Genomic DNA, 25,124 nt, shown 5'->3' with positions numbered 1-25,124 from the left:
TTCGCATTAGGCCAACAAGTAATCAAAATTTCTCTCCATCACAAATGGTTTTTGGACAGGAACCAAATATTTCCCATCTGGAATTTTTTGGATGTGTTGTATATGTTCCAATTGCTCCACCACAACGTTCTAAGATGGGTCCCCAAAGGAGGTTAGGAGTATATGTTGAATTTGAATCTCCATCTATAATTAAATATCTAGAGCCATCCACAAGGGATCTATTTAAGGCTCGATTTGCAGACTGTCATTTTAATGAGTCAGTCTTTCCAAAATTAGGGGGAGAGTATAAACACCTGGAGAAGGAAATCAGTTAGAATGAATTATCATTGTCTAATCTTGATCCTCATACTAAACAATGTGAATTAGAAGTACAAAAGATAATTCATTTTAAAAGCTTAGCAAATCAATTGCTAGACACACTTACTGACCCAAATAGAGTGACCAAGTCACATACCAGGTGTAAATTCTCCAATTAAAAATTGATGTCCCGGAAGGACAATATCAAACTGCTAATGAGTCTACAGCACGCCTGAAGCGTGGTAGACCTACTGGTTCCAAAGATAAGAATCATCGGAAATAAAAGGAGCGGCGAATAATAATGGACAAAACGAGGAAGAAAATAATTTTGAACAATCTCCAGAAGAGACTTTCAACATGACGAATAAAGAAATTAAGGTACCTGACAATAAAGAGATCTCAACTAATTATGTCATGTTTGGAATAAAATGGAACCGAAACAAAATCGACATCGATGAAATTTTTGCATGCAAGGTAGAAGTTGATGTTATGGATGAAAATGGGGATCAGGAACCAAAGTCTATTGAAGAGTGTAGACAAAGTGATAATTGGCCAAAATGGAAGGAAGTAATTGAGGCAGAATTAAAATCTCTTGCTAAGAGTGAAGTATTTGGACTAGTAGTTTGTACACCTAAAGGTGTAAAACCAATAGGACATAAATGGGTCTTTGTGCGAAAGAAGAATGAAGATGGAGAAATTGTGCGATAAAAAGCGCGTTTAGTTGCACAAGGATTCTCACAAAGACCTGAAATCGACTATGAAGAAACATACTCTCATGTGGTGGACACAACTACTTTTAGATTCCTTATCAGCCTGGGAATAAGAGAAGGACTTGATTTACGTTTAATGGATCTAGTCACATCCTACTTATATGGGCCACTGGATAATGACATTTATATGAAAGTTCCAGAAGGATATAAACTGCCAGAAGTAGCAAATTCTAGTTCTCGAGAACATTACTACATAAAATGAAATAGATATCTTTTGAAACAATCATGGCGTATGTGGTATAATCACCTGAGTGAGTACTTGTTAAAAGAAGGCTATAAGAATGACCCCATCAGTCCATGCATTTTTATAAAGAGATTTGGGACAGGATTTCTAATAATTGCAGTGTATGTTAACGGTTTAAACATTGTTGGGACTCCTGAAGTGATTTCACATATAGTGGAATATTTGAAGAATTTGAGATTAAAGATCTTAGAAAGGCAAAAAATTTCTTAGGGCTACAAATTGAGCACCTAGAGAAAGGAATCCTTGTACATCAAACAACATACACATAAAAGGTGATAAAAAGGTTCTCTTTGGATCAAGCACATCCACTGAGTAGTCCAATGGTTGTAAGATCACTAAATGTGGATAAAGACCCATTCCTCCCTCGGAAAAACGATGAAGAAATCCTTGGTCCTGAATCACCATACTTAAGTGCAATAGGGGCATTGATGTACCTTGCTAGTCATATGAGACCTGACATATCATTTTCGGTAAATCTGTTAGCAAGGTTTAGCTCATGTACGTCCAACTCGAATGCATTGGAATGGGATAAAGAATGTACTTCGTTACCTTCAAGGAACGAAAGATATAAGTTTATTATTTTCTAACCAACCCAAAGAAGACTTAATTGATTTTGCAGATGCAGGGTATTTGTCTGATCCCCATAATGATAGATTACAAACAACATATGTGTTCACATGTGGTGGTACTGCCATTTCTTGGCGTTCCATGAAGTAAACTATTGCAGCTACTTCTTCTAACCATGCAGAAATTTTAGCTAGCCATGAAACTAGTCGTGAATGTGTATGGTTAAGTTATGTAATTCAACATATAAAAGAATATTGTGGCATATCCATAGGGAAAGAAGCCCCAATTGTTATATATGAAAATAATGCAACATGCATTGTACAACTCAAGGAAGGGTACATCAAAGGTGATAGAACAAAACACATTTTACCTAAATTCTTCTTCACCCATGAACTGCAAAAGAATAATGATGTACAGGTTCTACAGATTCGTTTAAGTGAAAATTTGGCAAACCTATTTACCAAGGCGCTTCCAACATCTACTTTCAAGAAATTAGTTTACCATATTGGATTTCGTCATCTTAAAGATCTCAAGTTATGTAATCATGAGGGGGAGTAGATGCGCGCTGCACTCTTTTTCCCTTAACCATGGTTTTTTCCCACTGGGTTCTCCTGATAACCTTTTTAATGAGGCAACATCGTACACACATTAGGAAATATTTTACTTTAAGAGATAAATTTTATTTTTGTATAATAGACATCCAAGGAGGAGTGTTATAAAATATAATATGGATGCCCATTATACCCCATCAATATCTTCGAAATATTCTAGGGTTCAGTAAAACCCTAAATATTATATCCTATATATACCCAGTACTATATTGAATAATACACACACACTATTCTCTCTCTTATCTCTCTTGTTTATTCACAACAGTCTTGTAATTTTTTAACCCCTCAAGAAGCACAAATTTTAGTTGAAAAGTACATTGTTACGGTTTAAAAGCACATTTTTACGATTAAAAACACATTTTACAATTTCAAAGCATATATATATTTTTTTTTCAAATATTATAATACGAAGTACCTTCTTCCAATTAAGAAAAAACCTAAATCTAAGAGATGAGCAAGCAACAACAATTTACATATCCTCTCAAATCCTTTACGCTCAAATTTGAGAATCCCAATTTATTCAAGTGTATATTTTTAAATTTCCTTAATGATTATTTGCATACCTTTTGATAATACTTTTTTTATTAACATTAATATGTTCTTTTAAGATGTAAACATGTGACTTTACTCTGTAAAAACGTGATTTTAACTATAATTTTTTTTGAAGGGTTAAAAGTATAAAACAACCCGGTTGCATGCAGATACCTACAAACTGGTGTACCTTCTACCTATTAGAGAATAACTAGTACTCATTGAGTCATTCACGATACCAATTGTTTGTTGGTTCAGTGGTGATTGGGCTGAACTTGGTAGGGAGGACGCCATGTTCGATCCCCCACAACAACAGTTGGGAGGGGACTGGAACGTATCCACCCAAAACTCGCCCCGAATCCGGATTAACCTTAGGTTGAACCGGGTGCTAACAAAAAAAATTTATACTATATATTATAAGGCGTTTAAAAGAAAGCATACGTGACACGTGGCACTCTGCTCATGGGTCGTTCACTCCATGTAATTTTCATATACATTAAAAAAATTGTTTAACATGAGTCGCGTAAGGTTTGAACCCTTGACCTTGAATTTAAACTATAGAGCTTTTACCGCTAAGCTATTACATGTTTCATGTTATCATTGCAAAAAAATCTATATCTATACTAAAAGAGAAGTTCCTCTCTCCTCCATTGTCCACGTGTCAGCTCCTAGAACTAATGTCCTTAATTTTTTAAATTTAAAATATTTAATTCCTAAAAGTAAATACTTAATAGTTACCCGTATAATTCCATCATATTCTATGTTTAGTGCTCAATAAATGTTCGATATAAACTTCAATTTTAGTGACATATATTTAGTACTTCAGTTTTGTATATTTGAAATAATTTATTTTTATAGTATGTATTCCAATATGTATCCTAAATGTACGTGTTTATCAATATTAACACGTACTACGTATGTATTTGCATACATGATCGAGTTTACCAAGCGCACGGTACATTTAAACTCATTTTTATTTCCATTTTTTTGTTTGAAAGAATTGATCGAATATCTTTTTAGTATGTATAATATAATACTCCGTAACTTTTTTTGAAAGTTTAATACTCCGTGACTCATAGACTATTTGTGATTTTTTGTTTGAATTTACCTTTCTTATTATTATTTTTCCCAAGTATAGATTTTGTATAAGTACCGAAACTATATCGTATATTGATTGTGAAGCTACAAAATATGAAAGTTCCCTTCTATGTAGAGATAGATTATATCATTAGGAGATTACTATTAACATAATTTAAGAAAAATATATTTAAATACTTCGTAAAATTTATAGGGAAAAATACTAATTATTAAGATCGAAAACTATTTTGTTTTCTCTCAATATTTATAAAACGCCAATCTTACATAATAAAAATAATTATATATATATATATTATATATATATAATAAATTATTATATTAATGTTTACAAACATTTATAAAATGTTGATCTTACCTATTAAATTATTCCATATAATACAAGTATAGAAATTAATGTTTAGTAATTTTATGTTTAAGATTAATTTGATATAGAATTTTATATATATAATAATTTGATATAGAATTTTATATATATATATATATATATATATATATATATATATATATATATATATATATATATATATATATATATATATATATATATATATATATATATATATATATATATATATATATAAACTTTTAAAGTTCAATCTTGTGATATTAGAACCCGTCGATCTTACCAAATAAAAAAAATTAAACATATACAGTACTAAAAATATTCCAAACTTGACTTCTTTAAAAGATTAAACTTGACAGTAGTTTATGAAGTATTGCAAATATTATATCCATATAAATTTTTTACTAATGTTTCATAATAATTTTTTATTTTTTTTATTGTTATAACTAGGTAACAATTCAATCTCATCATAAGTGAAAAATCATTAAAAATAAATAGCCTTGAAAAATGTGGTGCAACAAACATATTCTTTTACTAACATAGAATAATAAGGAAAATAACTCATTTAAGAGGTACACGTACATGAGTGTGTTCCATAATGAAAAATTAACAAGAAGCTAATAAAATAGGTTGGATGAAAAATTGAGGGTATTCTTAACCAAAAATTGATGTAAGAAACAATTAAATAGGAGAATTCAATAATTTAAGTTGACAAGGCAACCTTATACATACAATATATTTCGTAGATAATAAAAGATATATAAGTGATATCGTAGTTTTTAACTTGACATAACATCATGCACAATCTCATTTGATATTTTTTTCAAATATACTTCATAAAAAATAGGAAAGAAAAATTAGCATTCTCTACATTTCCATTTTGATAAAAATGAACTAGGTAAAATAAGTACTACAATGAAAATATTTGTTTGTCTACGGAGTATTAATTACTAGAAAAAAATATAATTATTCCCAATGTAATATTCTTAACATAGTTATGTAGTCTCTCTAACAGTAATGGTGTCCACTTTTATTGTTAAAATTTAATATTTATCAAATTTTTGATTATTATATAAATGTGCCAGCTATGACTATATCATGATTAATTAGGTTAGAGTTACTTTTTAATTAATGACTGTTTCTGCGAAGAAATTGCTAAGTGTGAAAATAAGGGAAGTCTCGTCAACCAGGGTTGTTGTTTTCCTCCAATCAGCTGTCGTTTTTCCTACAAAAGGGCAAACGTAAACTGGCTCGGGGGGGTTCCCGAGAAAACCCTCTCCAACGCTCAGGTCAGGTCTAGTTAGAAAGAGAAAGTAGTGAGAGAGTCAGTGTGGAAATAATTGCCTACCTGAGTAATGATTAGGTGGGTCATATTTATAGTAATACCGGAGGACATTTATTAGTAAATATGAGCAATTGTAGGGGTATGAAATCTTGGGCCTGCTGGAGGCTGAGATATGGACTCCGGAATTCTGGTCTGAGCCCATTCGAGGGTTTGTGTTTGAGGGTATTTGAGTAATTTCCCTTAGGAGGGGCGTTTTGGTAATTTTCTGTAAAAAGTGGATCCCACAGGGGCCTGAACATAGTTATGTAGTCTCTCTAACAGTAATGTTGTCCACTTTTATTGTTAAAATTTAATATTTATCAAATTTTTTATTATTATATAAACATGTCAGCTATGACTATATCATGATTAATTAGGTTAGAGTTACTTTTTAATTAATGACCATTTAGAAAAGAGATTGTTTAAAGTTAGCACCGTTTTGATTTAGGAAACAATTAAAACCTTTTAAAATATACAAGCTATAATTGAGTCCGGTAATATATGAGTTTCAAATATTGTTGCAACATTAACTAAGTACTGTGTAATTTATTAGTATAAAAAAACTTTTCCCTAACTTTATATAGTTGCAACATCTAATTAAGGGTACTCAAGAGCTAATAAGACTCAAGTTACAAACTTGCACACACATAATTAATAAAGTTACTTGTTAATATGGTTATTCAAGCAAGTAAGGTGGGAAGTGAAGGGGGTAAGACGAGTCCTTGCATTGGGCGAGTTTGTATATATACCTAGGTGGATGGTGTAGTAGATAAAGTTTTACATTGTGCTTCCTTCATAGGTAATGAACGGGGATTGATATGATATATCTATAGTTCATTACAACAATAAAGCCTTAGTCCCAAAAGGCTAATATGAACCGTCGTAAGGAAATAACGTGAAACACAGAACATGAAAAGTAAAAAACTATGTTAAAGAGAGTAAACACGCAAAATGAGACACGAAAAATAGGAAGCAAGAAAACAAGGTTTGTTTAAGTTTGTATTAAGTTCATATATTAAAAAGACATAGTATGGATTCACGAGCGATTATATTTTATGGTCTCTCTATGGTAATACTTGGAAGGATGAAACCATTGAAAAATTGGTTTGTAACCTACATATGGTCCTTATATTTAGACATAGTATTTTATCATGGTATTTGTGAAAAAACCCTTATAAAAGGGTACAAAATAAGAGAAATGCAAGCGTAAAATACAACTTGCTCCATTCCTAAATTATTGTTTTCGTCTCTAGCTAGAATGAGCATATTTAATACAATAACCGACATAAAATATAAGTCGCTTCTTTCATCAATTATTATTGATTTTTTAACTTTCTACTTTGATATAATTCTATAATTTAAAATATTTTAAATTTGTCAAATAAGATTTTAACCCTAAAAGTACCTACAAATCGACTATATAATATTATAAAGGAAATAGTAAGAGATTAATAATTAATCTCGAAATTTAAATGGTATCATAAATTATGATACGGAGTTTGAGGGACGATGTATGTTGCAATGTGTTGTAAATATTAGAGGGTAAAATTTATTCTAACCCTATTATTGTTAATCTTTAATGGTATGTATAATATGAAAAATATACTATTTTTTTAGATCATTTAGATTTTCTGATTAGTACAAACTTAATATTTAAATTTATTAAAACCGTGCAATTGCATGAGTACTATACTAGTATATACTCCCTCCGTATGTTAAAAAGAGATACACTTTGACTGGACACGTTTGCCAATGCACATCTTTGACCATCAATATGTTCAATTATAAATTATAAAATCTTATAAAATATTAATATTTTGAAAAATATATATTAAGACGAATCCAAAATAATGTATTATATGCTAACACTTATTTATATACTATAAATAAAATAGGGGCAAAGTAAATTAGTGCAAATAGTGCAAGCAGTCAAAGTAAAAGTGAAGGTGGTTAATATAGTAATCCAAAACCCGGGCCCAAAAACTAGTCCCATCGCCGTTACACTCCGTACGTATTTGTACATAGCTAGAAACTTCCCTCGTCGAAGCCTCCTCTTCAAACTCAAGCTTTTCTTCGTCCGTTTCTCTCCAAAAGTTCAAACTACGCTGCTCTGCTCAACTAGGGTTTTCTTCTTCCTCAACAATGGCTGCCGACGGTTCCGTAGCTCTCGCAGGTCCTATTTCTGTCTCTTCTTTCGATAATAATAATAATAATAATACTACTAAACTTAAATTTATTCTGATTGTTTTTCTCTGATTAACAGTAAAACAACAGGTGCAGGATTTCTTAAATGCTGCTCTTACCGGAAACCTTGAATTCTTCAAGAGTAAGTTCTCATCAATTTGGTTAATTTCTATGCTTTTTGATCATTAGTGGTGTGAATTCGAGCTGGAAATTTGTTAATTGTAGAAATGGCGGAGAAATTGGATGATGGGCAAGGGTTGTCAAAGACAGTGGCGGATGTTAAGGATGCTAATGATCGAACCGCCCTTCATTTTGCGGCAAGAGAAGGACAGACTGAAGTTTGCAAGTATTTGTTGGAGGAATTGAAGCTTGATGTCAATGTGAAAGATGCAGAGGGTATGGATGGTTAATATTCTCAGTTCAAACTTTTGCAATTTATTGAATTGGGAATTCTATGCTTGAAAATTTTCAAAATTGTCGTTTTAGTTATCGTTGCTGAGGAAAGCTTCAGGAGTTCAGTTCAGCTTAGTTATTCTATGAGTGTGTAACTCTAAAACTTGATGCAGTTTTTTCTGATTAAAATGCATAATCTTGGGTGATCGGGACGACATTTTATTTTTAGTAGTCGGGCTTGTTGGTCAGAACTTAAATTTGTCTAAAATTTTTCCAAGTTGTTTGACATTGTTGTCTGTTGCTGGTGATTTGGACCTATCTTTACACATGAGGATGTGCACTGCCTAATACTTATTCTTTTTAGCACTTTGTTAGTGTACTCATTTTTACTTATTTCCCCCGTGATGTGTATTTTTTTTGTAAGTGGTGCATGTGCATTAAATGCCTTTTGTATTTTGTGATGAATGTAGGTGTAAACAGGAGTAATTAGAAACCTAGGTGTATGTTTAGTTAGGATGAAGGATTAGATCAACATTGGTTAGGTGGTTGCCTAGTTGGGCACTGTCCTCCTAGAAGTGAACAATGATTGGATTTCAAGAATGCTGAATTGATATTAATCTCTTCATGGTTTGCAGGAGAGACTCCTTTAGTTCATGCAGCCAGACAAGGACATATTGCTACTGTCAATTATCTTCTCGAGCATGGTGCTGATCCTGCAATTCCTAGTGATTTAGGGGCTACAGCTTTACATCATGCTGCTGGAATAGGTATGCTGTTGTGATTTACTGAAACCAATATATCGCAGCTTTACATCATGTAGATATTAGTCAAACTTCATGCAGTGGAGTTCTGTGGCTTGACTAATGATTCGTTCAGACAGAATTAACCTGCCCTCTATCTCTTGAAATCTTTTATGGCTCCATTCTTTCTGATGTTGTGCTCAGTAGAAATTTTGCTTACATGCAGGAAATCTTGAATTGATGAAGCTATTACTTTCAAAGGGTGCCCCTGTTGATTCTCAAAGTGATTCTGGCACTTCTTTGATTTGGGCTGCTGGGCATGGACAAAAAGATGCTGTAGAAGTTCTATTAGAGAACCATGCTAATGTAAGTATGCAGATGCTAGCATTCGAGAATGACTTTAAACTTGCCATCGTTGGATTGGTGCCTTGAATTAAACTTTGCCAATTTTCTCTATTAGTTTAACATCTTGTTTAGTCGGGTCTTTAAAGTCTTCTGATCATGCTAATTTCTGATTTCTCCCCACTGTTTCTTTCTAATTGCCGAGACACAATTTAGAAATTTTCAGTTGAAAAAAACGTACGAGAGTTACATTAAACTTGGGCCCAAAATAGCTTGTGATTTTTGCTTATACTTGGCATTTTGAGCTCATGTATAATTAAAACCGGTGTTCTTGTATGAATCCGAAAAATAAAAATCTTCGCTAGTATAGCAATGTTATTATTTTGTAATTTGTTTTTGTTGAATAGTGTGTATTAACATAAAGAAGCTAGTATTTAACGATGATCATATAAACGTCATAGTTGAAATCAGACCTAAGTATTTTAAACTGCAAATTGAATGTAACTCTTGAAAATACTGAAGTTCTCCCCAGACAAGATCACATTACTACATTTAGATGATTATAAAAATTGTAACATTACTACATTTAGATGATTATAAAAATTGTAAATAAGAACGAGAAATTGATACCACATTCTCTCCTGGCATCCTGCAAATTCTTCAGATTAGATCTAAATCATAAGAAGCTTCATTAGAACTATAAGCTTCGATATGACCCTTTATGAAATAGAGGATGAAGCGTAAAAAAAATGAGTCCAAGTTGGAACAAGAGAGGAAAATGCTTTGTTTATCTCATTGGCAGATACTGTGGATTGGCTGAGCATTATCTATTATGTGCAAGACAAACACAAAAGACTGAAGGAGGAGAAGAAGGTTAGAAATGGCAAGGCCTTAGTTAAATTGTTATATTTCTTATTTTCATTTTATGAATTCCTTTTCTATAATCCTCATGACCTTATGTGAATAAGATTAAATATCCCATTAATGCCTTTTCTACCTCTTAATTGTGTGATATTTTCTGGACAAGATGCCTGGAATTTTAACACTAGGTGTGAGATGAGTTTTATTGTTCTGCCCTAAGCTGAACACTTATATTTTTCCAAATAAGTTTTCACAGAAATTAGCTTACTTATTGTCCCAGTCGGTAGGCGAAATTTACAAAACAATTCAAACTTAAACTAATCAGTTGATCTTCCTTTTGTAATCAGATCATAGAGGAAGTCATACTAAGTCTCTACTAAAGGGGTAAGGGTGCATATATGTGGATGTGGAAGGTGAACCCCCTTGCTCTAGATGTGATGTGATTATATCTTGACGTAGTATGGTAGAAATCAATGGTAATGATCACATCATTCCAGATGTTGAATTAGGAGAAGAACTTTTGGCAGAGGAGTTTTATACATGTCCCATTTCATTTCTTGAAGAGGTCCTTGTTCTGGTGTATAGTGAGGCTGTTAAGGCTGTAAAGAGGTCCTTGAAGTTCCTGTGACTCAGGGGGCTTGAAGTTGTTTTAGAGATGAGGAAAAATGAGTTAAGGTTATTGGTTCAAGTTTTACTTTAGGCTGCATTGCTTTATTGACGACACTGTTGTTTTGAAGCTGTTAATTTTTTACCATTTAAATTAGCAGGAAAATTAGAGTTGGAGATATTCAGGATAAAATAAAAGGAGAACCAGTTACGCTGGTTTGGGCATGTGAGATGGAGATCAGAAGATATGCCGGTAAGGAAGTAGAGGGCTGGGATCGTAGGGATCTTAGAAAAGCCGAGGGGGGCAAAAGAGGAATTTGATGGAGGGAGTTAAGAATGATATGAAGAAGTTGGGTTGTGCAAGAATATATAACACTGGGTATAATAGAATGGAGGAAAATGATAATGGTTGACGAGTACAAGAGTTAAATTTGGTTCATGTAGCCGACCCCGTCGTTGGATTACGGCTTCAATATTGTTGGTTGTTGTTGTTGTTGTTGTTGTTCCAAATTCTGAAACTGATGAAAGTATAACCCCATTCATGAATGTTTGGGCGGATCTTATAATCTGTGCATTCCTTTTGCAGCCAAATTCTGAAACTGATGAAAGTATGTTCCAAATTCTGAAACTGATGAAAGTATAACCCCATTCATGAATGTTTGGGCGGATCTTGGGCGGATCTTATAATCTGTGCATTCCTTTTGCAGCCAAATTCTGAAACTGATGAAAGTATAACCCCATTGTTATCAGCTGTGGCGGCTGGCTCATGCCGTTGTTGTTGTTCCAAATTCTGAAACTGATGAAAGTATAACCCCATTCATGAATGTTTGGGCGGATCTTATAATCTGTGCATTCCTTTTGCAGCCAAATTCTGAAACTGATGAAAGTATAACCCCATTGTTATCAGCTGTGGCGGCTGGCTCACTGGCATGCTTAGAGCAATTAATTCAGGTCAGCATGTTATATTTTGTGAATTTTGCTCGTAATACGAATATCTACTAGTTTTGCTCTTAAGCTTCATGCATTATTTCGGGCCTTCGCCCCAACATACTAAAAATAGAAAAGAAAAAGAAAAAACATACAAAAAATATATGGTTAATTACCGCCGCATATAACAGTAGACGTATTGTTCATTGTTTTGCTTCTTCCAGGCTGGGGCAAAGGCCAATATCTCTGCAGGTGGCACAACACCATTGCATATTGCTGCCGATATTGGTGCCTGTGATCTTATTAATTGCTTATTGAAAGCTGGAGCTGATCCAGACGCTACAGATGAGGTCAAGTCATTATATCTCTGTAGATATTAATATCGCTGTAATGTTATTTTCTTTGTCGTCAATGGCACTTGTTTTTCTTTTTGTCTTGCTTGTGCTTTTGTCTTTTGTCTGTTATTCTTACTCAATTTGCTCAATATAAGTGCTGTTTTGTGAAGATTCTAAAATTCCGCTGTTTGAAATCAGCCCTTACCTCCCCCCCCCCCCACCACCACCACCACCACCACCAAATCACACACACACACCAGTTACTCAGGAAATTTATTGTACACAATGAAAAGATCACAGCCCGGAAAATCAACTATGGAGGAGTACCTTTAGGAAAAATTGAACAAAGCACATAAATTAAGAAAAATGCGAACTACTGGGCTCATTACCTTCATCCTAACCATTCTCTGTTTGCTCCACCAACTATTTTTAGCATAATCTTGGAAATACACAGCTGATTCTCCTGTTTAACCATGTCACATGTTGCATTTAAGTGTTGAACTTTTCCATTCCATAAAACCTCCTTCCTTTGTCTCTACCATCCCTGCAAGTGTTATCTAAATTATGGTACGGTTTGCTATGAGGAACGGCTTCAGGAACACAATTTGTTACTATTTTTGTTAAGTAGTTCAACAGTGTACCACGTACCAATTGACACGTTTTGGTTCGCGGGGGTGGGGGATTAGTGAATTAGTTATACACTGATCCCTGCTCTTATTCTAGAACCAATTTTGAAACGCATGCCAGCATATGCTGCTATGACCGTCTGAATAGAAGATTTATCTATGGTCTCAGACATTTAGCCATACAAGGACTTCTATCATCCTAAGTTGCTTAAATCTCCCATTTCAATTATTTAGTGGTTACAATCTATCTTTTAATAAGTTGGGGATATCTAGTTATATCTAATGTACATTTTATGCTACTTCAAGGGTAGTTTTGTTTAGAAATTCCCACAGGAATCCCTGTTAAAGATGTTCCTTGCCTGTCAGAATAACTTCCATAGCCAACTAGTATTTGCAACTAGGCTCAAGCCCGCTTGCAGGCAGATGTGATCTATCTAAGCCTGTGAGTTAATTAGCAATGTTGCAGCCCAGCTAGTTCATGTTGGTGCCAAGTTCTTGTCATATATGTGATACATTGTTTTAAATCTTCACACCATGATGGTTACACTTGCATACCAGAACCAACTTCCAAAATTTTGCAAATAGCTTTTTCTTTTTTTGTAGCAGAAAATTAGGAGTGACTAAGATTGAATAGAACAGAGGCTCAGAACTTTTTGTACCCATTGATTCCTTCCTGTGAAGACGATGGCTTTTGATCCCCGGATTTCATTTCTTGCTAGAATCTGGTTTACCAAGGAAGATATTTTTATTAGGGGAAATCAGGACTCCTATGGTAAAGCTAGAAATATTACGGACCCTCCTCTTGCTATAATTCTTCATGCTGCACCAACAAAGGGCAAATTCCAGATTTTATTGTCAGATCGGAAGAAAGTAGCTAAGCCCATCATTTAAAGCAAGAAAGTAGAATGGAATGCAAAAAAGCGACTAACCGGCAGCTATATAAATGTAGCACAAGTTTGGGGGGAAGTCGGCGAACACATTTAGGTAGAAATCAAACCTGTTCCTTCCATCTAACTGACGGCTGGCCGCTTGGAAGACTAATGACAAGTACTCACGCTATTCACAAATAGGATAGGTCAGTGTTAGTCCATCTCAAACCTCTATTCTTTTGGGAAATCCTTAATGTAACAATTAATGCTTGGAAAAACAACTTAGTTTTCCGGTTTTCCCATCACTTATAAGGGGAAACTAGTCAGTGACCCGGCGATGCCCCAAATAACCAAAATTTATTATTTTTGTTATTCGGTCTTTGTCCGGTTAATGATTGTTCTCCTTGCAATACATTATGTATTTGTTTTTATTTAATTTGTTGCCATATTACATAATGTCCTTTAAATATAGGAGGGTTTCCAGAATAATCCCTAAGTTCGTATACTTTTTTTTTTCAAGTATTACTTGATTGGTACTCCATATAAAACTTTATTTTTTTTCTAGGATTTTTTTGTGTTTTACCACCTGTAAAATTCCAAATTTCTGTTTTTCCACCTTAAAAATCTTAAACTTTTATTTTACCACCTAAAAAATAAATTAAAACATCATTTTAAAACCTTTTAATAGCAAAGTTAACTAAATTGTTATTGTACCCACTTCAACGGCTAGCATGGAATTTCCCTTATAAAATTCCACGATGTTTTTAAGCATGTTGTATAATATAAGTTTGTAATTTATTAATTTGGAGATTTGAAGTGCAAAAATGGGTGGTGAGAATTGAAGAAGAGTAAAGAATAAGGTAAAAAATTGAATGAGAAGGAGGAGTACGTAAAGAACAAAATCGCATAAATTGGATAAAGAATTGGGGGAAGCTTAATTTGTGAGCTTCACTAACGGTGCCGTTAACTTTGCCGTTAAAAGGTGGTAAAATGATTTTTTAATTTTATTTTATTTAGGTGCTAAAATAAAAGTTTGAGAATTTTTAGTTGGTAAAGCACAAATTAGGATTTTCTTTGGTGGTAAAACATAAACTTTTTTTTTTAATTCACTTATATATAAACATAATAAATTTCTTAAAAGTATTAATTATTATAAATTAAATAAAAAAATATATACTTTTGGAAAAACACACAATTGTAAGCTAAAGAAGTATGGATTAGTGTGACAATTAACTTTTTTTCAAGTATGACTGAGTAATTGAGAAAGCATAAGTAGCAAATTTATAATAGGTTAATTATTATTCAAATATATATTGGGCATTAAAGTTTAATATTTTTTAAGAATGAATTTTGTCTTTTTTCATTACTTTAAAGTCATACGTTATATCGTTGTGGAGATGGTTAAAACTTTACATTATGAATGAGAGGTCATGGGTTCGAACATTGATACTAACATTTTTGGTGATCATAAATTTGAGTAATGCTTGTGTTCACATGACATGGCACATCGTCATTTCACTTGCCAAATCACAGTGACACATGGCAACGTGGCATTACTTGCCTTGGAGATTTAATAATAGTACAGATGCTATAAGTAGTGACACAAGTCATTACAAATCATATAAATTTGGAAAAATTAATAAAGGCAGTCTCAACTATGAACGTTTATCTTTAAAAGGGCTCAACTATGGATTATTCCTGACAGGTCCCAACTATAAGGGGTGCTAACTTTGCGTGGGTCTTTTTACCGATAACCGGTTAGATAAGTTAAAGTGTTGAAATTTTCTTTATTTTACCTTTTATTTCCAAACTATTTGAGAGAAGAATTAGTAAGTCACGTGCATTTATTCTTTACCCTCCATTAATCCCCCAATCTCTTCTTCTTCCTATTCTATTTACTCCTCTAGAAAAAAAATGGGGACATGGTAGATAATCAGAAACCAGGAAATGCATGGGAAATTTTCGAGGGAAGTCTGCAACAAACTAAGGGGTCGTTTGGTTCGCTGAATTGGAATGCAATGGTATGGAGTCTTATACCAGGGAGGTATGAATTGTATTTCCCATACCAAGCTGAAACTGTTTGGTTTGATCTTGGAATGAATTCTATCTCCTATTCATGCTGTTTGGTTCATTCAAGGAATGGATTTTGATTCAACTTTTTTTAAAAAAATTATATTGAATATAAATTTTTATATATACTTAAAATATGAAAAATAACTATAGATTGAGTTTCCAGAATTTGTAAATTACTATGACACGCTTTAAACTTTTTTTTGGTCCTAATTACATAGCTAACCTACTCCTGATTAAACACATCAAATTGTGAAATTCTGATGAAGATGACTAGTATTCGTAGCATTATGCTATTTCTTTTTTATTTCAAAATCATGATGAAGGGTATTGGATGTTATGTTTTACGTTTATTTTGGGTGCAAAATGCAGTATGTTAATGATTTGTTGTCAATTTGTACTGCTGGGAAACTGGCAACATATTATGCAAAAGGCAATGCATTGCGAGTAACGGATGCAACCCAGAGACCATAGTGAAATCAAAAGAAGGCACAAAATTCAAGAAAAAATATAATTACAGATGCCATAGTGTAAACGACAAAGCCAAAGCCATAGTATTAGATGCTGAAATTCAAGAAAAATAATAATACAGATCACGATATTGCAAATGGCGAAATAATTACAAATAACGAAATTGCAGATGGCCAAAACAACAATTCAATCCAAGATATATTACAGATGACGAATTCAAAGAAAAATAATAATTAAAATTGACCTACTTCTACCGTGAATTAACCCACCGGAGAAGATGTGACGGTCGCTGGTGATGGTCGCCGAATCGAGGGTCGTGTGATAATAGGTTGTCGGAATGGTGGGCGGCTGCACCGTTCTCTTTCTTCCCTCTTTTGTGAGTTAGGGTTAGAAACTTGGGTGGAATGGATTTTGAATCTTTTGGGGGAGGTGGGTATGGGTCTATGGGATTCCAGGGGTTTGAGAGGGAGATAGAACCCCCTAGGTATGAGACTCCATTCCAAAAAGCCCAACCAAACAATAAAATAGATGTAATGGGTTCTAACTCCATTCCAAATGCCCCAATCAAACGACCTAAGTACATAATGGAAAGGTTTATCTTCATAATAAACAAAGCGGTTGAAGTAAATTGCTGGTGGAAAATTCGAAGAAGCTTGAAACAGATCCTACCTTACCTAGTTTTCTCTGTCCTAAGTCCTGGCATTTCCCAACCATTTCAATCAGAACAACATCAATAACACAAGCAATTTACTTCAACCCCAGCAATAACGCAACATAACAAAAGCCCAATTGAATAAGTTCCAACAATATACCCCTCTTTTCTAATACAACAATCAAATTAGACAATCAAATTAAATCCCTCTTTTTTCTCTCTAATTAACTTCAAATCAAATGAAAGAGTTTGAGCAACGAACGTTCCTCGTTTTAATTGAAGAGGTGGACGATTTGAATTGGTTATCGAAGTTGCTGGTGGGCGGGGTTAGAGGAGCGACAATGGGGAAAGCGGCCGAAGTGGTGGACGGCGACATTGGAGGGGACTTTATGGTGTTGTAGAAGAGAATGAAGACGATAAGAAGAAAGTGAGAGAGTATGAAGGCAACAAATTGCTGGTTGTGGTTGGTACTTCAAATGCGTTGTGGAAGAGAGGAGATAGAGAAGAAAGGCTTCCTAGAGAAGAGAGTAGTAGAGAAAGGAAGAAAGAAAGAAGAAGAAAGCTGATTTTTTTAATATAAAGGGGTGGGTTGGTTTTTAATTTAAACAAATGGTTTTTTATTTTATTTTAAACGGGTGGTTTTTTTTAAATGGCACTTGATACGGATTATTTACCATACACGTCATCACTTTACCCTTTTTAACCGGTCATTTTCAGGTTGGCACCACGCGAAGTTGATACCCCATATAGTTAAGACTTGTTAAGACTTGTCAGGAATAATCTGTAGTTGATCCCTTTTAAAGATGAACGTTCATAGTTGAGACTGTCTTTGTCAATTTTCCTATAAATTTCTTGGGGAACTTCAAAGCTTGCTAATCTTTTCAAGCAAAGCTAATCATTATATTATTATCTCTTAAGGTCAATTTTGATTACGGATTTTGTCAAGGAATTTTTCCATTGGTAAAGCCTAACTCTACATAAAGGGACGATGAGAGTGGGAAGCATATTTTTTAAATCTGCTAGAAGTAATTTTGTAATATATTTATATGTAATAGAGCATGATGCTATGGGTCCATATTCAGTCTTCAGAGACGGGGTTATGGTGTTAGCTGAAAGAAGCTCAATTTATAAGCTTGATAAGTTTTGAACATCAGAGACACTTGATCCTTTCTAGATAACTGTATTCACAGGAATCCTTTTGTTACCCTCTCCTTTAAAACGCATTAGTAACATTTTTGAAGTTCTTAACATCTATAAAAGAGTAAACATTATTCCAATACCTTTTCATCTTATGATTTTGCGGAAAGTCTGCAATATTATGATCCCCTCCTCCAAAGACTGTACCTTTGGTTGGGATAAGCAGCTGGTATAAGTTCTCACCCTCATCATGATATTGGGAGCCTCCCTAAAAACTTTCCTTTCAGAATCCAAGGCTGTTCACCCTAGGTCATCACCGTGCCTAAAGGTCAGAACAAAAGTAGTCCTGTGTCATGCTGCCAACTTGCTATGTTCAAAGGGCCCGCCCACAACATGCACGATGACAATCCCCGACAATAATTCTTTATGCTTTCTTTTCCTATGCAGTTGTCATCTTCTGCCAAAGGCCAAAAAGGCCTTTTTAATTTTATTTTGCCTGGTACTTTTGGCAGAAGTTATCAACTTTCTAGCTTCACCACTATTTTATGCATTGAGACAACTGCGACATAATTTTGTCAACTTCTTTTGGAAGTGTTAAGTAAACCATGATGATATGCCCACGTTTAAAGAATCTAAAAGGGCTCTACCCTATTTGTATTTATTAATGAAAATAGGTACTGTAAGGACAATTACTTAAAAGTCCCTTCATGGAGGAAAGTGTCGCAGCACAAGCACAATCATTGTTGATCAGAATCCAGAAGATACACATGATCTGCGTGGGCTAAGAATGTAAACTTCATGGTCAACATTGTTAGACACATGATGATTACCTCTTGAGTAGATATCTTGGAGAATTGATAGATTAACAAAGATCCATATAAGGAATGAAAAAGTTGTAGACGGGGTAGAAACAAAGTCCTACCTCTTGTTGCATTCTGAAGGTGATCGGATCATCTGAGGTCTCTGAAAGCCACCAGGCCATCCCTGTCTACTACTGTACAGTTCTTGTATATTGTCCATTTTGTTATGGTCTTCCTTGTTTCTTCTTGCAAGCGTTAATATGACCCATCCTTTTACAATACTAGAACATTTTATTTAATTCCAATAAGACCAATTGATAGACAATAAACCCCTTTTCGTTCTCCAAAGCGTTCCACTTCATCTCATGATACTTCTGTAATGATTTAGATTAGGCTTTTGATATACTTAAGCCTTTCCTTTTTAGTTGTTGCAATGACCACAGCAACCTCCAAAAGGCAACCCTGAGTCCCTGACCCATGTATTTCAAGGACAAATTTGGTAGCTGGACCATTTTTGGCACATCAATTTTGGAGATAACCCGAGACCAGGGTTTTGTAAACTTGGACATGGTGTCCTTCAAAGACAGCTTAGAATGACTATCTTATCAAAGTATTATTTTTTCTGAATTTCAATTTCTATAGCTCTAGTTGTACCCTCCAGATTTTTGCTTCTTACTATGATCCTTTTTGGGACTATGGCTTGGTTGTTGTTGTACTATGGGTCCTTTTATTAACTGGACCAACTTTATTTGACTTCCAGTTTGCCACAAATTCTGTTAATCTACTCTGCAGAACATGGATAGATGGGTCAGTTCAAAGAATACAGGAGCAGATTCCCAAGACATAATTTCACTCTTTATATTGATGGTGATTCTAATATTGGTCGGATTTAAGAATGGGAAAATTACCTGAAGTAGGAGGTCTAGGGTTTGCAGCATGGTTTCCGGAATTGACAAAATAGTGAGGAGGGAATTCCACTAAGAATTCTTACCTTTTGGAGGTTATAAGGGCTCAATATCATCTTGTGACTGAATTCCTTGTCCACTTAAATTACTTAATCACCACAAAAACCTTGGAAGATAATGAATCTTTCAATGGAGATGACCATTCAATTGTTGTCTTCTCCTTGAAATGCTGAATCAATTTGTACATTGGACCTTTAGGAGAGTATGCTCTCTTATCATCAACAGAATAGGACGAATAGAAATGTAATCAATTTTATACTTATCTTTTTTGGGGATAAACAAATTTGCTACTGAAAGATACTTCGTATGTACTAACTGCTTCATGTTTACTTTACCTTCTGCCGCACTCTCTGATATTTTTTGCTTGTTCAATTAACAGGATGGCCAGAAGCCAGTTCAGGTTGCTGCTACAAGAGGGAATAAAAGTGCAGTTGAGATACTACTTCCCTTGAGTACACCAGTTGAATCTATTCCTGACTGGACAATTGATGGAATTATCCAACATATGAAGTCTGAAGCTAAAAAACAAGAGGTATGTCATCTTCTTCCTGTAAGTAATGTTGTGTACATCTTACCCAACTTTCATGACCTGATATTTCTCTTAGCTCTTTAGGTTTTAGTATTTTATGCTTACAGTTCATAATTAGTACACGAATTTCCCTTTTTTTGGTTGGGATGATAATATGAAATATATACAGAGAATTAAGGTAACACAAAAAAATGGGCGCAAAGAACCGGTTGGGGGGGGGGGGGGGGAAGGGGTTGTAGCAGAAAGGGCATTATAGAGTGTTTACTCCATTCTCTCTTTCAGTTGTGTGTGTTCTTAAGATGCTCGCTTTCTCTTTTTTGAAGCAGTAACCAGCTAGTCTCGGTTCTAGATTTGTTGGCAATACTGTGATTAAACTCTGTATGGTCCAACTGATATTGAAATTAGACAAAGATTACTCATTCATTCAGGCATACCTGTTTTTACCATGATATAGAGTTCCGTACTTATTCTGCAGGGTTCTAGTCATATTGATCGAAATTGAATGTGATATGAAGAGGTTGGATAAAACATGTTAACTGGTGCGCTTTTGCTCAAGTGTATGAAGTAAATTGAAAAACAAAAATGTGTGGTTGGTCTTACTAGATGTAGTGTACTGTTGCATACTTGCATGGTATTGTTTAGGGTTTATGGTTTTATTTCATCCATAATCTGCCTCTGTGTTTCATTCATCATCTGCCTAGTAATTTTGTTTTATCTTCCATTTTCCGTTGTATCTTCTTTTTAATATTTTCCTGCTGATTGTTGTTCTTAATCCTTTTGGCACTGTAATTGTAGGAGCTTGCCAGAGGTTTCAAGAAACTTAATTCAGAAAGTAATACAAACTTATCAAGAGAAGATTTGCCTGAGGTACATTTCTCAATTACCATTTCATATTCTCTGTTCCTACTGTCTCTTCTAAGTGGACCTTCTGTTCGTCACTTCCTTAACTGAACAACTGGTACTTTCAATTGTGCTCTTTCACTGTTTTTGTTATTAATTTTGTTTTAATTTTAAATTCCACACGTGAGATGACCTGTAGTTGTATTACTATAGAATAAGGTAACAAATCAAAATCAGGTTTTCAGCTTTGCTGGGGAAGGAAATCTAAAACCAGTAGGTTGGTAATGAAAGGAATTGTGTTCATCTTCTGCTGGTATTATGCATAACCTTGAAAAGTTCAGTAGTACAAACTATTTTCTGGTGGTATATCTTTAGTTACTGATTTTTACACAGTGCTACTTAAGAGTTAAGACTATGTCTTTCTTACAATATTCATTTTTTTGGTGTCTGTTTTGTGCAAAATCTCGGAGTTACTAAAAAAATTGTTGGAGTTCAAGTTTTCTTTTTTGACGATAGCCGGCCCTGAATTTTCTCTTTGGAGTTGCTTATGTGGTTTTATGTGTTGCATTTTTGCATGAGTACGGGAAAGCTTTTTTGTACTTTTGGTTTCATGGTGATACTGACATGACATAAACTTAACAGGTGACACCTGAAGCAAAGCAGAAAGCTGCAGAGGCAAAGTCACAAGGTCATGACGCTTTCAAGAGGAAAGACTACACATTAGCTATAGATGGATACACACAGGTAAATTCATCTTATTGCTTGCTTCTCCTTTTTGATAAGAATGTAATCCCTTGTCCATTTTCATCCAAATTTCCGAGTTCTATTTATTGTTGCCTTTTCCCCCTTGACTCATTTATCATCGCCTAGCTCACTTTGTGGGATCATATATGTACAATGGATTTCTTACCCTTTATCTGTCTTTCTAGAAATGAAAGTACCTACATGGGTGATCCCCACTTGACTTCTCCTTGGTTTTTGTTATAGTAATTGAGTAGAATTCAGAAACTGAGGGAGTACATGCTATTTACTTTCAAAATGATATATCATAAACAGTGGATTTTGCTATTGAGTTAAGTAGTACGAAGCAATAATTTTGCTGTGCGTTGTGTCTTTCAAATGTACTCAGCTGCAATTATAGCTCTTCTTCCCTGACATGATATATACTGTCAAGGTTGCTTTTCTTTTCAACTTGTCTTATTCTGTCAAATGATAGTTTGCTTTGACTCTTTATCTCTTGAGAAACATATTTGGCATAGTAAACATCTAAATTGTTTTACTTGAGCTCCTTTCATGGCCGCTTAGGGCAAGTTGTAGGTTGTCGCAGGAATTTGAGTTTTGGAAGTTTTAAATCTGAACGTATTCCTGGTTCATGATATGGAGTTGCTTTGAAGAAAAAAGGGGGCTAGGTGCAGGTGTTATTACTTCAATTAGGGGGAGGTTTTAAGATGGTTTTATGTGGTCCTAATGAAGCACGAGCTAAGAAACAATGGACATTTCTGATGAGCTGCTAGGTATAGATACATCCGAAATTTATAACTGGAAACAATGAAATTTTTGCTCTTGCTTAATCCTTAGAAATGGAAACCTCCAGTTGGGGAAATTGCATGTTTTTGGGCTTCTGAGTAGATTGCTGAGTTGACTTTCAACTGCCTCAAATTTGAAGTAATAGGCCAAGTTTGGCGTTTATGGACAAACCATGGTCATTCGTATTGTGAAAATTGAAAGCAATCTCCAAAAACTACCTACAAATAAATCTACCTTTTACATTATAACTCTCTTATGTGGATGTCAACTAGCTTAGGTGGTTACGTCTTTGGGGGTGGATCAATCTTAATATTTGAATCCCGTGTACACCATTGTCCTTTGTGGGCCTTGGCTCTATTAAACCAAACTAAACCCATCATAATTCATTATGTATTTTAAGGATAAAAAGTTGTAGAAAGTTCATTGTGTAATGCATCAAGTATAGGGGCACTGTAGGTAACACAAATAAGTTAGCTGTGCTTAGCTTGAGGAGGAAGACAACTTAGAGTTAAATATATGTTGGACGTCAATGAAAAGGAGGGTTATGATGAATATTGATCAAATTTTATTTGTTAGCTTTTGTTAGTGAAAGTGTCCAGCCACTTAAGCAGGGATTGTATGCTCTATTCGGTGATTTAATCTCATCAAATGCAATCAACTATTGTTCTTCCAATTTTCTTCTTCTTGATCTTATTTTCATTAATTTTCTGGTTTTCCATACCATACCATTCAATTATTTAATTCTTAAAAGCGAAATACTTTGATTTTGGATCCCTCCGAACCCTGCCTCAATGGGATTCAGGATGGAATGTTATAAATATTGGCAAAATTTGACCATTTGAGTCAGATGTGACTTTGTGAGCTATTCAATAAACTTTTCCCCCTCCACCTTCGGGATTCGAATGACGACTTACTTCGTATTTGATTCTCCTGCTTCCTTTCTTTTATGAACACGTGTAAAAGCATTCTTAGTATCTGAGGGTCTTGATAGGATTTGCATATTTTTTGGTTTTTGGTGATTGGACAGGCTATTGATCTAGACCCTACTGATGCCACATTGTACTCGAATAGAAGTCTCTGTTGGTTTCTTGTGGGACAAGCTGAGCAAGCCTTAGCCGATGGTAAGATATGTAGATCATTAAGACCAAACTGGGCCAAGGCTTGCTATCGTGAGGGTGCAGCTCTACGTCTTTTGGAGGTATGGTCCTTTCTATGTTGTTTGAATGCATATAATGAAGCTTGTAAGTTTAGGTTAAGCCCTTTTCTATGTTTTCTTAGAGGTTTGAGGAAGCAGCCAATGCATTTTACGAAGGCGTGCAACTTGACCCCGAAAGTAGGGAGCTAGTAACTGCTTTTAGGTAATTCCTAGTTATTTCTTTTTTCCTTTTACATTGCTTCTCAAGCTGTTGGTCTTTGTGATCTTGAAAGTGATATCCCTACTTATATTTTATTTGAAATGATGTGGCCAAACTCTTAAATATGTAATCTTCACAGAGAGGCAGTTGACGCTGGGAGGAAATTTCACGAGAGAAATGAAGCAAAATAAGTGGGCTGCTGCTGCATTACGACCATGGAAAATAGATTAGAAATTGTTACTATGGAAATTTTGTATCTAGGCAATACAGGGTGCGATACTCCGTCAATGATTCAATATTTAAAGTTCCTGCACGCATAAAGTGTACAATAACTTTATTGAACATTGTGATGTTTTTTACCCAGGTAAACAGGTTATTGTAACTTTTATCTAGCTTTTTACCCAGGTAAACAGGTTATTGTAACTTTAACGTGTTTTGGTTTATTTTTATATTATGAGAAAAAATTTGATGGATAATCATTTTAAAGATGATAAACATTTTAAAGGGTTAAACGGTTACTTTTATGCATGATTAGTGATTTTAAAGGGATAATATGACTAGTAATTTTAAAGGATAAATTTTATTAAAAAATATTATCATTAAGTAATAGATAATTTTTACCTATATTGGAGTAACTTTTACTCCGATGAATATGTTTTGTACAGATGTTTAAATAAGAATTTGTGATTGCACCATATGTATATGGCCTAACCAACACTTCTTTCTTTTTCCTTATTTCCACATCTGGGGTTTTGGCCAGGGGTGCTAAACATTTTATAAAGTGGTAATTTAAACTCTTTAATTTTTTATTGTTTTTTATTTTAACATAGGATAAATTTGCATAAAATGAAAAGTTTACAAACTACAAACTAAAATACCAGGTCTTTATAGACCATTACACACATTACAAAACGAACTACAACTATGATTCTGTAGTTGACTGTTCCTTTGTGGCCCTTGATTGCTATGATTGCCTTGTTTACACCATCTACGAGACGTTTCGTGCCAAGGCCTATTCTAGTTGAGATTCCTTTATAGAAGATGGAGGTGACACCGGATTGCTAACTACTAAGATGCCTTCTTAAAAACCTTCATTTGGAGACGAGAAAA

General features: G+C 34.3%; 2 protein-coding genes across 2 annotated transcripts; both read left to right on the top strand.

Moving 5' to 3' along the window:
• The first annotated feature begins 1,631 nt into the window (after positions 1-1,631).
• On the top strand, positions 1,632-2,436 carry LOC130471643 (uncharacterized). The gene is made up of 2 exons (XM_056841891.1): positions 1,632-1,848; positions 2,039-2,436. The coding sequence occupies exons 1-2, from the start codon at positions 1,632-1,634 to the stop codon at positions 2,434-2,436; spliced, it is 615 nt and encodes a 204-aa protein (XP_056697869.1).
• Positions 2,437-7,800: 5,364 nt separating this feature from the next.
• LOC110803725 (uncharacterized) lies at positions 7,801-24,490 on the top strand. The gene is made up of 13 exons (XM_022009264.2): positions 7,801-7,958; positions 8,049-8,111; positions 8,195-8,365; positions 8,998-9,129; positions 9,329-9,468; positions 11,776-11,862; positions 12,063-12,188; positions 20,143-20,295; positions 21,088-21,159; positions 21,775-21,876; positions 23,687-23,857; positions 23,938-24,017; positions 24,154-24,490. The coding sequence occupies exons 1-13, from the start codon at positions 7,928-7,930 to the stop codon at positions 24,203-24,205; spliced, it is 1,380 nt and encodes a 459-aa protein (XP_021864956.1). The 5' UTR covers positions 7,801-7,927; the 3' UTR covers positions 24,206-24,490.
• The last annotated feature ends 634 nt before the right edge of the window (positions 24,491-25,124 follow it).

Source organism: Spinacia oleracea, chromosome 4 (genome assembly GCF_020520425.1).
Source record: "Spinacia oleracea cultivar Varoflay chromosome 4, BTI_SOV_V1, whole genome shotgun sequence".
Taxonomy (NCBI): Eukaryota; Viridiplantae; Streptophyta; class Magnoliopsida; order Caryophyllales; family Amaranthaceae; genus Spinacia; species Spinacia oleracea.
This window is presented reverse-complemented; position numbering and strand designations above follow the sequence as displayed.